At 51.3% G+C, this 15769-nt stretch overlaps 1 protein-coding gene across 1 annotated transcript; it reads left to right on the top strand.

Moving 5' to 3' along the window:
- Nucleotides 1-5133: 5133 nt before the first annotated feature.
- Slc30a2 (solute carrier family 30 member 2) lies at nt 5134-12570 on the top strand. The gene is made up of 8 exons (XM_057784774.1): nt 5134-5216; nt 5884-6092; nt 6247-6393; nt 7658-7811; nt 8402-8612; nt 9234-9339; nt 11734-11868; nt 12178-12570. Exons 1-8 carry the CDS (start codon nt 5167-5169, stop codon nt 12321-12323), a joined length of 1158 nt encoding a protein of 385 aa, XP_057640757.1. The 5' UTR covers nt 5134-5166; the 3' UTR covers nt 12324-12570.
- The last annotated feature ends 3199 nt before the right edge of the window (nt 12571-15769 follow it).

The raw sequence follows: 15769 nt of genomic DNA, 5'->3' as shown, positions 1-15769 counted from the left end.
CTCTATGAGTTCAAGGCCAGCTTGGTCTACACAGCAAATTCCAAGACTGTTGGGGGCTGTTGACCCAGACCCTGAATTTCCTGTAAACAATTTGTTATGCTTGCAGTTGCTCTGAGCAAAACAACTTGTTTTCCTGTGTTTGCAGCTGCTCTGAGCACAAGACCCTCAGGAGTTTTTGATAGCAGGGGAGAGGTTTCTGGTGGGTTCGGCTGGGGCGTGGCTATCAGTTAAGGATCCATATATAAGCGGCTCTGGTACACAATAAAGAGGGCATTCCTGTTTCAGGAGTCCTGTGTCTGTCTGTGTGTCTTTGTGTGTTTAAATCTCCAGGCCCTTGCTTGGCCCGCAAATGGTCCTGTAGGGCAGGTGCTACAATACAGGAATAGTACCGTAGTACGCGTAGTACAGACGGTACACAAGACAGGGCTCTTACACAGAGAAACCCTATCTCAAACACCAAAACAACAAAAACAAGCCTAGGGTATAGAGTTCGCTGACGGAATGTCTGTCTCCCTTTCATGAAGTCTCTTTGACTTCAATCCCCAGCGCAGCATAAACCAAGCGTGGTGACACAAGCCTCTAATTCCAGCACTTCTGGAGTAGAGGCAAGGGGAGTCAGGAATTCAAGGCCAGTCCGAACTACGGATGAGTTTGTTAGTTTTTGTTCCGCCCCCACTTTTCTTATTTATTAATCTATTTATCTGTTGTAGAGCTTCTATTGCTGTGAAGAGACATCACTTTTTTTGTTTTACAAGACAGGGTTTCACTGTGTAGCCCTGGCCATCCTGGAACTCACTCTGTAGACCAGGCTGCCCTCTGCCTCCCGAGTGCTGGGATTAAACGCATGCATCGCTACTGCCCAGCTTTCGGTCAGATCTTACAGAGGCATTTCCTCAATTGAGGTTCTTTCCTGATGACTCTAGCTTGTGTCAAGTTGACACACAAAACCAGCCAGTGCACGCTGGAAGCTTCTGTGCCAGTGCCAGCCCAGCTCTTCACTCTTGCATGGGTCATGACTCCGTTCTTTCTGCTCTCACACACCTGGTTTTCTTTTTTAAGCATTTTTTTTTTCTGAGTGGGGAGAAGATACCACAGTTCAAACTAATTAAGAAAAACATTTTTGGGGGTTAGGAAAGTGACTCAGAAGCACCGGCTGCTATTGCAGAGGACCTAGCTTTGGTTTCCAGCACCCACACACTGGCCCACAACTGTCTCTAACTCCAGTTCCAGGGAATGGGGTCAAAGCCCTCTTCTGACTCCAAGGCTCCAGGTGTACATGCAGGCAGAACACACCTGCACACCCAATAAAGATAAACAAATCTTTAATAAAGAAAAGAAAGATACTTTTATTATTTATTTATTTATTTATGGATTTTTCGAGATAGGGTTTCTCTGTAGCTTTTGGTTCCTGTCCTGGAACTCGCTCTTGTAGACCAGGCTGGCCTCGAACTCACCGAGATCCGCCTGCCTCTGCCTCCCGAGTGCTGGGATTAAAGGTGTGTGCCACCACCGCCCGGCAGAAAAATACTTTTAAAACTGAGGCCTTTTATTTTATTTTCGTCTCTCACACCACGAGTTGGTAGGGAATGGGCTCCTCCCTCTTAGCTCTCACGCGCACGCTTCTCCGGGTGGAGCAGCCTGGTACTTCAGTGGGACCCAGGTACCTCTCTCTTTGGTTTGTGTTTTCCTTTCCCTGTTTCAGGAAGTCATTTCAGACCATGCTCAGTGTGCACACTGATTCTCTCAGAAGCTGGGTCTCAACTCCCTTGTCCACAATGCCCACAGCACTGAGTGACTGTGTAGACTCTGCCAGTTTTGCCGTAGTGACACTTCGGGGCGGCCCTCTTTGACCCACACTTGTTTCTTTGATGTCTGCGGTATGGCTCTTCTCGGAAAGTCACGTACACGTCCTTTAAGAGGCTTAGTGAGCTGTATTAGGTGCCTCCCTTCTCTGCCACTGGGAGACGTTCTGTCTGAAAAAAAGAAAGAAAAAGGAAAGAGAAGGGAAGGACATGACTGCTTCTAGGTGTGGTGGAGGAGAAGGTTTATTGTGCTGTGTTGGGAGAGGAGAGCATAGCCAGAAGCAGGGACATCTGGGAGAGTCCAGAGTGGACATGATCAGACTGAGCTGGGCCATGTGGGAAGAGGCCAAAGGTACAAGAGGAGTGGGTAGCCAAAGTGGCTGGATAATATAAGGAAAAGCAGTGAGTTCTTTTAACCACTGACTATCTTTCCAGCCCCCTTGCTGAAGTTTTAAATGAAATTTTTTGTTGGGTGAGTGAGTTTGTGTGTGTGTGTGTATGCACGTGTGTACGTTTGGAATTGAACCCAGGGCCCTAGCAATGCTAGCCAAGCACTCAATCACTGAGCAACATCCTTAGCACAAACTCTGGCAAGTCAATTAAAGTCCTTTTGCCGGGTGGTGGTGGCACACGCCTTTAATCCCAGCACTCAGGAGGCAGAGGCAGGCGGATCTCTATGAGTTCAAGGCCAGCCTGGTCTACCAGAGCTAGTTCCAGGACAGGCTCCAAAGCTACAGAGAAACCCTGTCTCGAAAAACAAAAAACAAACAAACAAAAAAATTAAAGTCCTGGGCTGGAGAGATGGCTCAGAGGTTAAGAGCACTGACTGCTCTTCTAAAGGTCCTGAGTTCAATTCCCAGCAACCACATGGGGACCCCCAACCATTTGTAGTGAGATCTGGGGCCCTCTTCTGGTGCTGCAAGCAGAATACTGTACACATAATAAATAAATATTTAAAAAAAAAATTAAAGTCCTTTCTGGGGACACAAGGAAATGCCGACTTCAAACGTAATTTCTCCTGATAAACTCTCAAGGCTGTGCTTTGGACACCAGATGCCCACACAGCAGGAAACTGATTTTACAGTGGACCACAGCAGGTTGTCCACAAACTCAGTTCAGTCTGCCTGTGGTGCTTGGTTGATGCCAGGCAGAGCCCCAGGGTTCATCTTCTCACAGCTACCCTCCTTGAGTACCCTCCAGTCACTAACACAAAGAACCCAAGCAATGCTAACTCTTACTAATTCACCACAAAGAATCTAGATAAGGGACAGAGGGCAGGGCTTCTGGGAAGGGGTGGAGACACTGCCTTCTCCAGGAACACCAACTTCCAGGAGCGTCCCTATGTTTGGTTTCGGAAGCTTCTGGAACTCTGAATTTTGTTTTTGTTTTTTTTGTATTGGAGAAGTCCTCTTGTAAACACAGTTAAATCACAACCCTGAGGATTTGATTGGATGAACAGGACGTTAACAGCCCGGGTGGGGACTGCCAGCAGAGCCTGTTAGTGCACCTTCCTCAGCCCAGACACCAGGTAGGGCCCTCTGGTTGGTCAGGCCCTGAATTCTTTTATGATTGGCTCCTAGATACTAGGTGGGGAAGATTAGAATTTAAGGCAGGAGGCTCAAGGTCACCTTCCCTTCTGCAGACTAAAGAGCAACCTGGGCTACCTTGATCCAGTCTTATAACAAAACTGTCTATGAGTTATCCTAAGAAAGATTTTAGTTTCTTCTGCCTTCCTCGGGAAGGAACTAGTTGGCAGGGGAGAGAGAGAGCACTAGCTCGCAATCCCCGAGGTTCACAAATTCCAAGCCTGCCTAGCTTACGTAGGGAGACTGTCCTAAACCAAACAAGGTCCCAGTAAATTGTCCAGGCTACCCTCAAACTCCGAGCTCCTTCTGCCCAAGGCTCCTTAATCCCTGGGGTTACAGTGCACGTGCAGCTGTGTCACGTGTTCAGTCTAATGTTTGGGCACCCAACTAGGTTCTCAACACTAAGCCGGGCAGACCACTGGAGGTCCCAGGAGAAGAGTCCTCTGGTCCCTGCTTCTCGGTCAGCTGAATGCCCAATGCACTATGCCCAGAAAACTTGTCCTACTACCCAGTCCTCTGGTGGGTTTATTGTTGCTTTTTGAGACAGGGCCTACAACTCTGAAGTACCCCAGGCTGGCCTCAAGCTAGCTGTATAGCCAAGGATAACCTTGAACTTCTGATTTTTTTTTCCCTTCCACCTGTACAGAGGTGGGCTGTGGAGGGAACTCCAGGCTTCCTGCACGCCAGGCAAGCACCCTACCTGCTGAGTGACAGCTCTAGCCCTGTCCTGTCTTGTCCTGCTCACTCCTGCCCCCACAGAAAACAGGCAAGCTACCTATCAAAGGCCAACACTGGGAGGGGGGAGAGAATAGGGCCCAAGCCCCAGAAAATGCGGACTATGGTCTAAATGGGTGTGTGGGGCATCACACTGGTAACCGTGTTTTCTCCTAAACAACCAGACAGGACACTGTTCTTTGTAGAGGTGGAGATAAAGCCGGCCACTCCAGATCCTAATCTCAGCGCAAGGCAGAAGGAACTGGTGCTTTTTCAAGGGAAGCTTGGGTCTGTGACTCCAACGATACCGCCTGGGATACCGCGTGTCTCCGTGTGCCCCTCCCACGTAGTGACCCTCCCCCACGCCCTGCAGAAGGAGGCAGACCCGGCCCACAGCCAGAGAAGAAGATGGATCAAGCTTCCGGGGAGTCTCTCTTTGTAGCTGAAAGCCCGACCCGTAGTCTGGAGAGTCCCCAGTCATCCTGCCAGTAGCCACATCCCTGCCCTAAGGCCTCTCTCTCTTTCTTGGTTTTTGGAGACAGGTTGTCTCTGTGTAAAGAAGCCCTAACTGTTCTGGAACTTACTATGGAGACCAGGCTGGCCTCGAACTCACAGAGATCCGCCTACCTTTGCTTCCTCTCTGGAATGTTGGGATTAAAGGCGTGCGTCACCACGCCCGGCCGATTTTCTTGAAACTCAGACCCCAAGATTTAACTATGGGATGCCAGTAAGACTGGGGGTTTCGGTCACCCAGTCCTAACTTAACAACTCTGAGCAACTCTCAGCAAGTGCTTTTGGCCGCAGGCCGCTGGGCTCCTTCAGGCTCGGGACGCAGGGGATCAGTGCAGGGGGCAGAGTCTCGACTCCCTTTGCAGCCGGTCACCCTTCCCCCCTCCCCGCGGGCTTTTGCACACGACGCGCGAAGGGCGGCTTCACACGGGGTGGTGAGGGCCGGGGATAAAGCGGGCGGGCGCGGGGCGCAGCGGCGGGACCCGAGCGGAAGGTGAGTGCACGCTGCCATCGTCCGGCGCGCAACTTCGAGGGCGCACTGTGGAAGAGGCGGCATGCCGACCGTGGACAAGCAGAATCTGCTGGAGAGCACGAGCGGAGCCCGGTAAGTTTAAGCCCCAAGGGGCGGGAATCTGGGCGGCATCACAGGCACCTCCTCGTTGGCCGTCCTGGCTGTGTTTGGTCCGGGCTGGGGCTTGAACCTGGGATCCCGCCAGAGGGATGGGGTGAAGCAAGGGAAAGAGGAAATTGGCGCTAGCCTCATAGCCCCGGGGAACACTTGTCTCACCTGACCAAGCATACAGATCCTGAACACTGCCTGCTGGGGCGCCCCAGTGGAACACAGTCGGGTGCCTGGAACCCCGCCTTCACTCCAGCACTTTGATCCCAGGCAGCCCTGAGGTGGGGAGGCCCTGTGCCCTCGGGTGCTGTGCGCTACATTTCAGGTTACTGTCTTGAGCCAGAACTCTGCTCTTTCTCTGCGCTCGACTGGACGGCCTGCCCTTTGGCTAGTTCTTAAAGACTGTCCTCTAGACCTGAGAAGGGGTGGAGGAGGAGGGAACGACTTAGAACAAGGTCCCAAGACTCACTTCCCCAGCATCCCCCAGTATCATTGGCTTCTTACCTCCGACCACCTGGCAGGCACTGTTGTTAACTTTTTCTGGAAACAACGGGGGTCAGCAATACTCCTAGAGACTGACTCTGTGCTCACCCCCCCTCCCCCCCCGCCCCCAACCCCGGCTGAGCGTTTCTCTCCTTCCTTTCACCTCCAGGTCATACTTTGGATCTCTGTGGAAGAGTGAGGCTGGCAGGGCCCCTCCTGTGAACCTGCCTGCTGTTGAGCTGGCGATCCAGAGCAACCATTATTGCCATGCCCAGAAAGATGCTGGTAGTCACCCTGACTCCAAGAAGCAGATGGCCCGGCGCAAGCTCTACGTGGCCTCTGCCATCTGCCTGGTGTTCATGATTGGAGAAATCATTGGTAAGGCCATGGGTGAATTGACAGTACATCTGACCGGCACAGAGACCCTGAACCCAGCGTGTGTCTTCCAGGGCTTAGCGTCTCGCCAAGCAGCGCACAGAACTGGGGGAGTTAACTCCTTGGGGGAGCTTCATTCCGGGCTTGCACTTTGCAGGTGGATACCTGGCACACAGCCTGGCCATTATGACGGATGCCGCCCACCTGCTCACGGATTTTGCCAGCATGCTCATAAGTCTTTTCTCCCTCTGGGTGTCTTCCCGACCGGCCACCAAGACCATGAACTTCGGCTGGCAGCGAGCTGGTGAGGATCCTCGTGGGCCACAGACAGGGTTGATCCAAGAGAGAAAGCCCGGGTTAGAATAGAGTTTTTGTTTGGAATTTTCAGTTTTTTGAGACCGCACCTCTAGTAGCCCAGGCTGGCTGTGAGATTCCTGATTCTCCTACTTCCCCACCTCCCAAGTCCTGCAATTCCAGACATGTGCTACACCAGCTAGTTTGTTTTTGTTTTCATTTTTTTATAAACAGGATGTTGATAGGTTGTCCACGCTGGCTTCTAACTCACTTGTCTAACCCAGGCTGGCGTCAAACGCAGTCACAACCTCCCAAGGACTGGAATTGAGGCCTGTGCCATGACAGGAATGCCAGGAGTAAGGCCACAAAAGCAGCTTCTGTGGTGAAGGGGGTGTCTGCTTTGGCCTCTGGTCCCTGGGAACTCCCAGTCTGATGGGACAGACTTGGTGCCAGTTATCTGGGAGTTAATGGAGAGGCAAAGTCCACCTTTCTTGCTTAGGAAATAGTGGCCCAGAACAAAAGACAATAGCACTGGCATTGCCTGTCACTGTGGATGCCCTGTGGGGTAGGGAAAGGTCAGTAAACACCGCCTTAAGCTGTTAGTTCCCTTCTGGATGGCACTGTCCCTCTCCTGTCCGGAGAGATGGCCCTGTGTCCTCAGCCTCCATTTGTCAGTTGAGCAAAACAAGGAACTGGAGGTGGCTCAGCCGCTGGCATCCACTGCTCTTGGCAGTAATTTAACTACAGCTCTGGGGAGTCTGGGCCCTCTTCTGTTACCTTTAATTAAATTAGGTAGTGACCTTACCTTGATTTGGGTGGGAAAATTAGGTATATGCCCTTAATCCCCGCACAAGGGAGGCCGAGGCAGGTGAACCTCTTGAGCTCAAGGCTAGCCTGATCTACATAGTGAGCCCACAAAAAACATAAATATCAAACTCAGGCAGTCTCTTTGCCTTAGCAGCCCACATTCTAGGATTAGAGATGTACACCGCCATGCTGGAGATATATATATATATATATATATATATATATATATATATATATAGTATATTATGTATGTGTGTATATGTGCATAAATATGTTTCTTCCCATGTTCAGCAAACAAGGTTGAGCTAAATGATTCCATATATGAGTTGGCGGGATGAGGCATGTCTTCAGGAAGCACCGAAGACACTCAGATCCTGACCGCAGCGGGGAGGGGCTTACATGGAGGGAGTAGGCCTTCCTACCCTTAGGGCCCAGGCTGAGGTTGTCCCTGTGGTTCTCTTACCCAGAGATCCTCGGAGCGTTGGTGTCTGTGCTGTCCATCTGGGTGGTAACTGGGGTGCTGGTGTACCTGGCTGTGCAGCGCCTGATTTCTGGAGATTATGAGATCAAAGGGGACACCATGTTAATCACGTCGGCCTGCGCTGTGGCTGTGAACATCATGTGAGTGCAGCCCCAGTTCATCCCTGTGTGCAAACCTCCGGGGAAGTTCCCTGGTATACATCGGTTCTCCCTTAGACCTTAGGCCAATAGGTCTGCACCTCTGCCATTTCAAACCCCCTCCCCCACGTTCCATGTCGGAGAATAAACTTGGAGGCTACCCACAGCAAAGGGGATGCTTCTGCTTCTTGCTGGACCAAAGGGCAAGTCAGGCTGGCATGGCTAAAACTGGTCTCAGTAAAAGAGAGGGAGGGTGGGTAAATCATAGGCTTGGGCCTTCTGTCTCCTTGGCTCTCTTGTCTCAAGTTCCCCTCCTGTACCATGAGGAGATGAACTAGATGACTTCCTTGGTGCCCCCTTGCTCTGAAACTCAGCTTTGGGGTATTGCACCCAGTCAGTCTCCCACTGTGGGCAGAGCTGTTTGCCCTGTGGCTATGAGCTAAGGCTGTAGGACTAGATTCCTATGCCTAAGAGGGTCACTGAGTGATGGGGCCTTCAGAATTTCACCCTCGGGAGGCCAACCCTAATGAGTAGACTGTGCCTAGGTGGCTTGAAACCTTTGCTACCTCATTGAGTCTTGTCTGTTTCCACAGAATGGGGTTGGCTCTTCATCAGTCTGGACATGGGCACAGCCATGGACATGGGCAAAGCCATGAACATGGACACAGCCATGGTAATCAAAGCCATGAAGACAGCCAACAGCAGCAGGAGAACCCCAGTGTCCGAGCAGCCTTCATCCATGTGATCGGGGACCTTCTGCAGAGTGTGGGTGTCCTGGTGGCTGCCTACATTATATACTACAAGGTCAGAGTGGGCACGGGGAGGGAGGTGGGGCAGTGCCTACCTCTGTGCAGGGACTTTTTCCCCATGCTGGGCCCCCTCCAGCTTAGGATGAGAAGGTAGAGAAAGGGAAGGAATATTTAATACTGAGTGCTGGCTCTACAACAAGCCCAAAAGGTAGGCAGTTGCGCTTTATGCATTCGGAAAGGTTGTTACTTGTACCGTTTCCCAGCCCAGGACTGTGGGCTGCTGGAGCCCGGGCATTGCCTGTCACACAGAGGCAGTGAGATGTAGTGTATGTGGCTGAGGTCTCATGGAACCTCAGTTTCCCCGTCTATAAAATGGGAATGGCGAATCAGATGCTGACATTCCTCTTTAGCTCTGCCTGTGCCTTAGCTCTTTAGGGAGAGATGTGTCCTGAGGTCGCCTGGGTGCAGAATAGAGTAGAAAATTCAAAGACCAGGCTAGAGTGAGTCCCATGCTCACCCTGAAAAGAGAGACCTCCCTGATACTGTGCTGGTAGGAGGGAGATCGGGAGACCCAGGTGGATGCTGGGAGATAGGGAGACCCAGGTGGATGCTGGGAGATGATAGGGAGACCCAGGTAGATGCTGGTGAGCCCCATGTCTGTCTCCTTTTCCTGCAGCCTGAGTACAAGTATGTGGACCCCATCTGCACCTTCCTCTTCTCCATCCTGGTCTTGGGGACAACGTTAACCATCCTGAGAGATGTGATCTTGGTTCTCATGGAAGGTACCTCAGACCTAGAGTTTTGGGGTTTGGGGGTGGGGTGTACACAGATGTCTGTTCATCTATTATGTGTAGAAACCAGAGGTTGACAGTGGGGTATCTTCTTCGTTTAAAAAAAAAAAAGATTTATTTATTTATTATGTATACAATGTTCTGGCTGCATGTGTGCCTATACTCCAGAAGAGAGCACCAGATCTCATTACAGATGATTGTGAGCCACCATGTGGTTGCTGGGACTGAACTCAGGACCTCTGGAAGAACAACCAATGCTCTTAACCTCTGAACTATCTCTCCAGTTCTTTTTTTGTTGTTGTTGTTGTCCTGGCTGTCCTAAAACTTTCTGTAGACCAGTCTGGCCTCGAACTCAGAAATCCACCTTCCTCTGCTGGGATTAAAGGCATGCATGTGCTACCACCACTTGGCTAGCCCTTAATTAATTATTTATTTAATAGCTTATTAAGGTCTCCTACTGAACCTAGAGCTGTCTAGTTTCTCCAAGCTGACTGACCAGCAAGCCACTTGGGTCGGCTTGTCCTCCACCCTCCCTCAGCTCTAGGGTTACTAGGGAGGACAGCCACACCTGGCTCGTTTTTGTTTTTCTTGTGGGTACTGGGCACCTGAACTCAGGTCCTCACTTCACCCTCTGGAACTCTCTAATTAGACCAAGCTGGCTGGCCAATCAGTCAGTCCCAAGGCGTCTGCCTTGTCTGGGATTACTGCAGTGCCGCATGCATGTGTGTGTGGTGTTTAGCGTGAGTTCTGGGAGATCAAACAGACCTCTAGGTGCTGTTAGCAGCTCAAGTATCTCCCCAGCCTCACTTTGGGGTTCCCTCAGCCTGTGACTCATTAATCCGCCTCAGGGGCAGTGTGGCTGTCTGGAGAACCTGCACACTAGAGTGTGAGTGGAAGGAAGTCTGCAACCTAGCACGGGTCCTTAGAGCTCTGAATTGATCAGGAGCACCGGTTCCTAGATAGGTTGGGGCCAGTGCTTATCCTCCCCCTGGGCCCAGGGCTGCCTCCTCCCTTGTTTGGAATGTGTGGGGCCCTTGCTGGTCACATGGCTGGGCGGCCTTGGTAACACCTGGAGCCCCACCCCCAGTCATCAGGTGCTTTTTCCCAGGAAGACTGGGATTTGGTTCCGGTGTTTGGGGGTTGTTTTTGTTGGAGATGGGGGGCAGGGTTTGAAACAGGGTCTCTCTGTGTAGCCCTGGCTGGCCTGGAACTCAAAATCAGGTTGGCCTCAAAGTCTGCCTCCCAAGTGCTGGGTTAAAAGCATGCACCCCACACCCAGCAGCTTTTTTAAATTTTATTTTTGAAACATGGTCTCACTAACATCAAATTCACAGAGATCTGCCTGCCTCCACCTTCCTAGTGCTGGGATCAAAGGGTGCTGGGAACTGAACCTTGGTCCTCTGGAAGAGTGGCAAGTGCTCCCCATTACTGAACCTTGGTCCTCTGGGAGAGAGGCAAGTGCTCCCCATTACTGAGCCACCTCTCTAATCCCCTGTTGGTTTTTGTTGTTGCTGGTTTTTTTTTTTTTACACACTGAGGTTTTTTGTTTTGTTTTTGCTTTTAAAGATTTATTTATTTCTTATGTATATAGTGTTCTGTCTGCATGTATGCCTGTGTGCTATAAGAGGGCACCAGATTTCATTACAGATGGGGTTGCTGGGAATTGAACTCAGGACCTCTGGGAGAGCAGCCAGTGCTTTTAACCTCTGAGCCATCTCTGTAATCCCCTGCTGGTTTTGAGACAGGGTCTCTAGATGCAGCTCAGACTGGACTGTGTCAGCCTCTACCGTGTTGAAAATATAGGTGTGCACCACCACAGTTGCCGAGAGAATCCACACCAGTTCGGTCCTTTTCCTTGGGTCTCTGGGCGCCCAAACCCTGTTCCTGCCTCAGCCGCAGCACTGAATGGTGTCTGGAACTCCCCATCTAATCCGCACGGTTGTCCCACACTTTTGGCCTTGGGGCTTAGGCCCAAGCCATGGCTTTCTGGGGGTCAGGACAGTTGGAAAAGAGTAGGGTGCTGGTCTGGGGCTTCCAGGCTGTCTTCATCAAGATGTCTGGCCTCACAGGGCCTGGTGGGGCCACACCTGTAATCCCAGCACCCAGGAAGGTGAAGCAGAATTGGGGTCTGAGACCAGCTTGGGGTACATAGCGAGACTCTGTCTAAAATCAAATAGACACCATTTACCTGTGAGCAGAACAGACCCATGGGCTCAGAGTTTCCATTCTAGACACAACAGATAAATCCGTGAGGTCATTCCAGTTGGTGTAACAGGACAGACTGAGGGGTGGGAGCCACAGGGGACCTGCTGGCCGAGGTGGCTCTGGAGGAATGGAGTGCGATGGGAGGGTAGTGTCCTTCACCACTGTACTTGCTCTTCCCAGGGACTCCGAAAGGTGTGGACTTCACAGCCGTGAAGAATCTCCTGCTGTCCGTGGATGGGGTGGAGGCCTTGCACAGCCTGCATATCTGGGCGCTGACAGTGGCCCAGCCGGTGCTGTCTGTCCACATAGCTATCGGTGAGTGAAGGTGAAGAGAAGAAGCAGCCAGAGGCCCCGGCTGTTCCTGAGGGTGTGCCAAGCTCTGGCCACACGCTGAGCATCAAAATGCCCTTTGAGCCTTACCGTTGCATTTATGGAGGCCTTGTTTGGGGTGGTCCGATCACTTCTGCAGGAGCAGGGAGTGAGCGGGTGGAGGAGACACTTTAAGCTGTAGGCCAGTGCTTTCCTTGCTCGTCTGGTTCGGGATAGCCCCTGGCATTGCTTGTCCCCTGTCTGTGCCCCAGGGGTAGATATGAGACCAAGCATCCCACTTTTCTCTCTTCCCAGCTCAGAATGCTGACGCCCAAGCTGTGCTGAAGGTGGCTAGGGACCGCCTCCAGGGGAGGTTCAACTTCCACATCATGACCATCCAGATTGAGAGCTACTCTGAAGAGATGAAGGACTGTCAGGAGTGCCAAGGCCCCTCAGACTGACTGTCTGGTCAGACACCATCAGAGGCATGGCCAGGACGCATGGCGGTGCATTGAGTGTCCAGCCGGGACGCCAGGTTCAAGGCACAGCCTGCCTTGGTCCACACCAGTGGGACTCTCGTTGACCTCCTATGAGCCCACAGGATGCCCCTGAGGCAGATGAGGATGTCCTGCTCCAGGACTGTGTTTGGGCTGGATCCTCAGCTGGCGTCCTTCCTAATGTCCCAGCTGGAAAGGCACGGAGGCACGAAAGGGGACTCTGGGGTGTCCTGTACATGTCCAGACACCTGACTGGGCAGGCAGGCTCCCTTTTGTAAGGGTCAGTCTCTTTGATAAAAGAATTTTGAAACAGACTCAGAAAGATACTTTGAAGACCATTTTTATTAGATTGTGGGAGGAAAAACACACAAGCCAGGCAAGCTGTACATCTCAGAAGATGCTGCAAGGAGCTAGGGAGAAGGGAGAAAGAAAGTCATGCCTTTGAGTTAGGGTCAGCAGTGGAGTTCTGTAAACAGCTGAATGGCTGTAATGGGGGTGTGTGTGTATGTGTTAACAAAACACTGAGAAAGCTCAGTGTGTTGGGGGCGAGCCTGCTACGGGTTTTGGTCAGTTTGGGGAGATGACTCTGGGTAGAGGCCTGCCATAGAGGCAGGAACAGCACCTGGGTTTGGATGCTATGCACCTTGGACTTAGTGGGAGGTAGAAATAGGGTCCCTGGGGCTTGCTAGCTAGCTAGTCTAACCACGTCTGTGCAATCTAGGTTCAGTGAGAGATTGTACCTCAAAAAAGAAGTTGGAGAGCAACGGAGGATGCAGCGTACACGAACACACACACACACACACATATTGAAAGAAGAGATAAAAGGGGAAAGCAGAAATCGTGCTTTTGAATTAGAATTTGGGGAAACAGGCTACCTTAGCAGTTAGGTCTATTAGCAGAGAGCCGGAAGTACCTTAATTAGGGGAGAATCATGCCTTTCGCTCCTTGGCACGTGTCTGGGTACCGTCAGGCCCAACTGAATGAACTCTACAAAGAATGTGTGTAGCAGTCAGGACAACTTGGGGTTGCTTCTCAGCACTTCATTGTGAGTTCCTGGAATCAATGACAGTTTGTCAGACCCAAGCCACCCTTGAGGGAGGGGACAGTGGTATGGAATGTTCTGATCTTTGGAGCAGGTTAGAATGTTCCATCTTTCACCTTGGGCCAGGGGTAGAACTTAGCTTCCATTCTTCTGACTAGGAAGAACTGCTTCTAGGAGACTGGCCTCAAGGATCCCAGCCCCCCACTTGCTTGCCTTTCCCCAGTTGGTCCCCCCTGCAGCCCTTGGGGGCCCCTGCCCATAATGACTTACCAAGGCCACCCCTGAGATGTGGGGCCAAAGGGTACCTGAGGCTTCTCCGTGTCTTGGCCACTTTGACTGTGGGTCCCATGTGACTTCCTGGAGGAGGCCTCTTAACTACAGAAGGACCTGGCTGGTTTCTTCCTGGTACCCCAGCCCAGGAAGTTGTCAGAGGTCACTCCTCAGTGTGGGTGACTTACATAGAAACCTGGAACTTCGGGACACCTCCCCTATGGGCCTGTGAAGACAGCCAAGCCTGCCACATACCTGGTGGTTGTGTATGGGTCACTTTGATCAGTGTCCCGGAAAAGGGACTCCGCAGTTAAAGCTGTTGTCAAGGCCAGACCAGCTTCCTGGTCCCCTGTCTTCACTGCCCTGGCAGGTAAGAGGCTAAGTGTCCGCCTCCACCAACAGCATCCCACTTTTAAAATAAATGGCAAGCATCTGTTTTATATGTTTGGAGTCTGGTCTTTAGGGTTTTTGAATTTTTTATGTGTTTGAGTGTTTCACCTTGTAGGGCATGTATGTGTACCATGTACATTGGAGGCCAGAAGAAGGCGTCAGACCCCCTGGAACGCAAATTAGAGGTGGTTGTAAGCCACCATGTGGTTGCCGGGACCGAAGCCAGAATCTCTTGGCCCTGAGCCATCTGTCCAGCACCTTAGTTTGGTTTTTTAAGACAGGTTACTCAGGTACCCCAAGATGACCTAGAACTCCTGATCATCTTAAAGTTTTTATATACTTTATTTTTATTTCATGATTTTTGCCTGCACAGTGTGAGGGTGTCAGCTCCGGAACTGGAGTTACAGACAGACAGGTGTGAGTTGTCATGTGGGTGCTGGGAATTTAACCTAGATCCTCTGGAAAAGCAGCCACTTAACCACTGAACCATCTCTTCAGCTCCTTAATTTTTTTATTTGATTATTATTGTGTATCCTTGCACAAGTATGGGCATTTGTGTTCCACGGTGCATGTGGGTCAGAGGACAGCTTTCGGGAACTGGTTTTCTCTTTCCGCCGTGGGTTCTGGGTCACCAGTCTTGTACTTCCACCTAGAGTGGTCTCACTGGCTGGGTTTCTGATCCTCTTGCCTCTGCCTCCTAAATGCTGGGATTACAGGTATACTGCAGATACATCTGGCTTTTTCAATTTTTAATTTTAGATAACCCGTGCTAGCCTGTAATTCCTATCCTCCTGTCTCAGCCTCCTGAGGAGGATTAGAGCATGAACCACTCACCACCTGACCTCTTGTTTGACCCTCTCCCCATCTGTTAAAAACAAAACTAAGAACAAAAGAACAAACTCTGCCTCTCAGCACTGTGAGTGCCCACCCCTCAGCCTCCATTAACCCCAAGATTCTGGATTTTAGGGATATCTGTGTGGATATATTTAGGTCATTGCTGTCCCTTTCACAGTTGCCAGTGTTCCATAGATCTTGTGCACGTGGTCTAGACTGGCCTGGGACTTCAGAGGGTCTCCTGCCTGCCTCAGCCTCCCGAGTGCTGTAGAGACTACAGACATGAGCTCCTGGACTGTCTTCCTCTTTCTTTTAAATAGTATGTGACTGTGTGTTTGTATACATGTGTGTGTACACGTGTGTGCAGTTATCTGCATATGAACCATGTGATTGGGTGCCTATGGAGACCAGAAGAGGTTGTTGGATGCCCTGGAACAGAAGTTATCGGTGTTTGAGCCACCCAGTGTGGTTGGGAACCCAGGCAGGGCCCTTTGCAAGAGCAGAAAACACTCTTAAGCACTGAGCCATCTCTCCAGTTCCCACAGGTTTCATGAAAACCAAGGTTCAAAGAGGCTAAGTCACACAGCCGGCGTGAGACACGTCCCGCATACCCTGGGTAATCTCTGTTACCGCAGGGGTTGAGACCTGCTGAACTCAACGCTGCCTTCCACACAGGCACAGCCAATGGGACGCAGCCTATTGTCTTGCAAAGGTGTCTCCTGTCCCGGGGCTGGTGCTGGCACTGGGTGCCCTCCATCTTTGGCAGGCTGCCTAGACGGCAGCTGTGCAGATTCCTCAAGTGCTCCTGACCGTGGGCCAGGCCACCCCCCCCACTTTAATCTCTAGTCCCCTCTTGCACCTCAAGCATCTGACA

This window comes from Chionomys nivalis, chromosome 11 (assembly GCF_950005125.1).
Source record: "Chionomys nivalis chromosome 11, mChiNiv1.1, whole genome shotgun sequence".
NCBI classification, from domain to species: domain Eukaryota; kingdom Metazoa; phylum Chordata; class Mammalia; order Rodentia; family Cricetidae; genus Chionomys; species Chionomys nivalis.
Note: the sequence above shows the minus strand (reverse complement) of the source record. Positions and strands in the feature narration are given on the sequence as shown.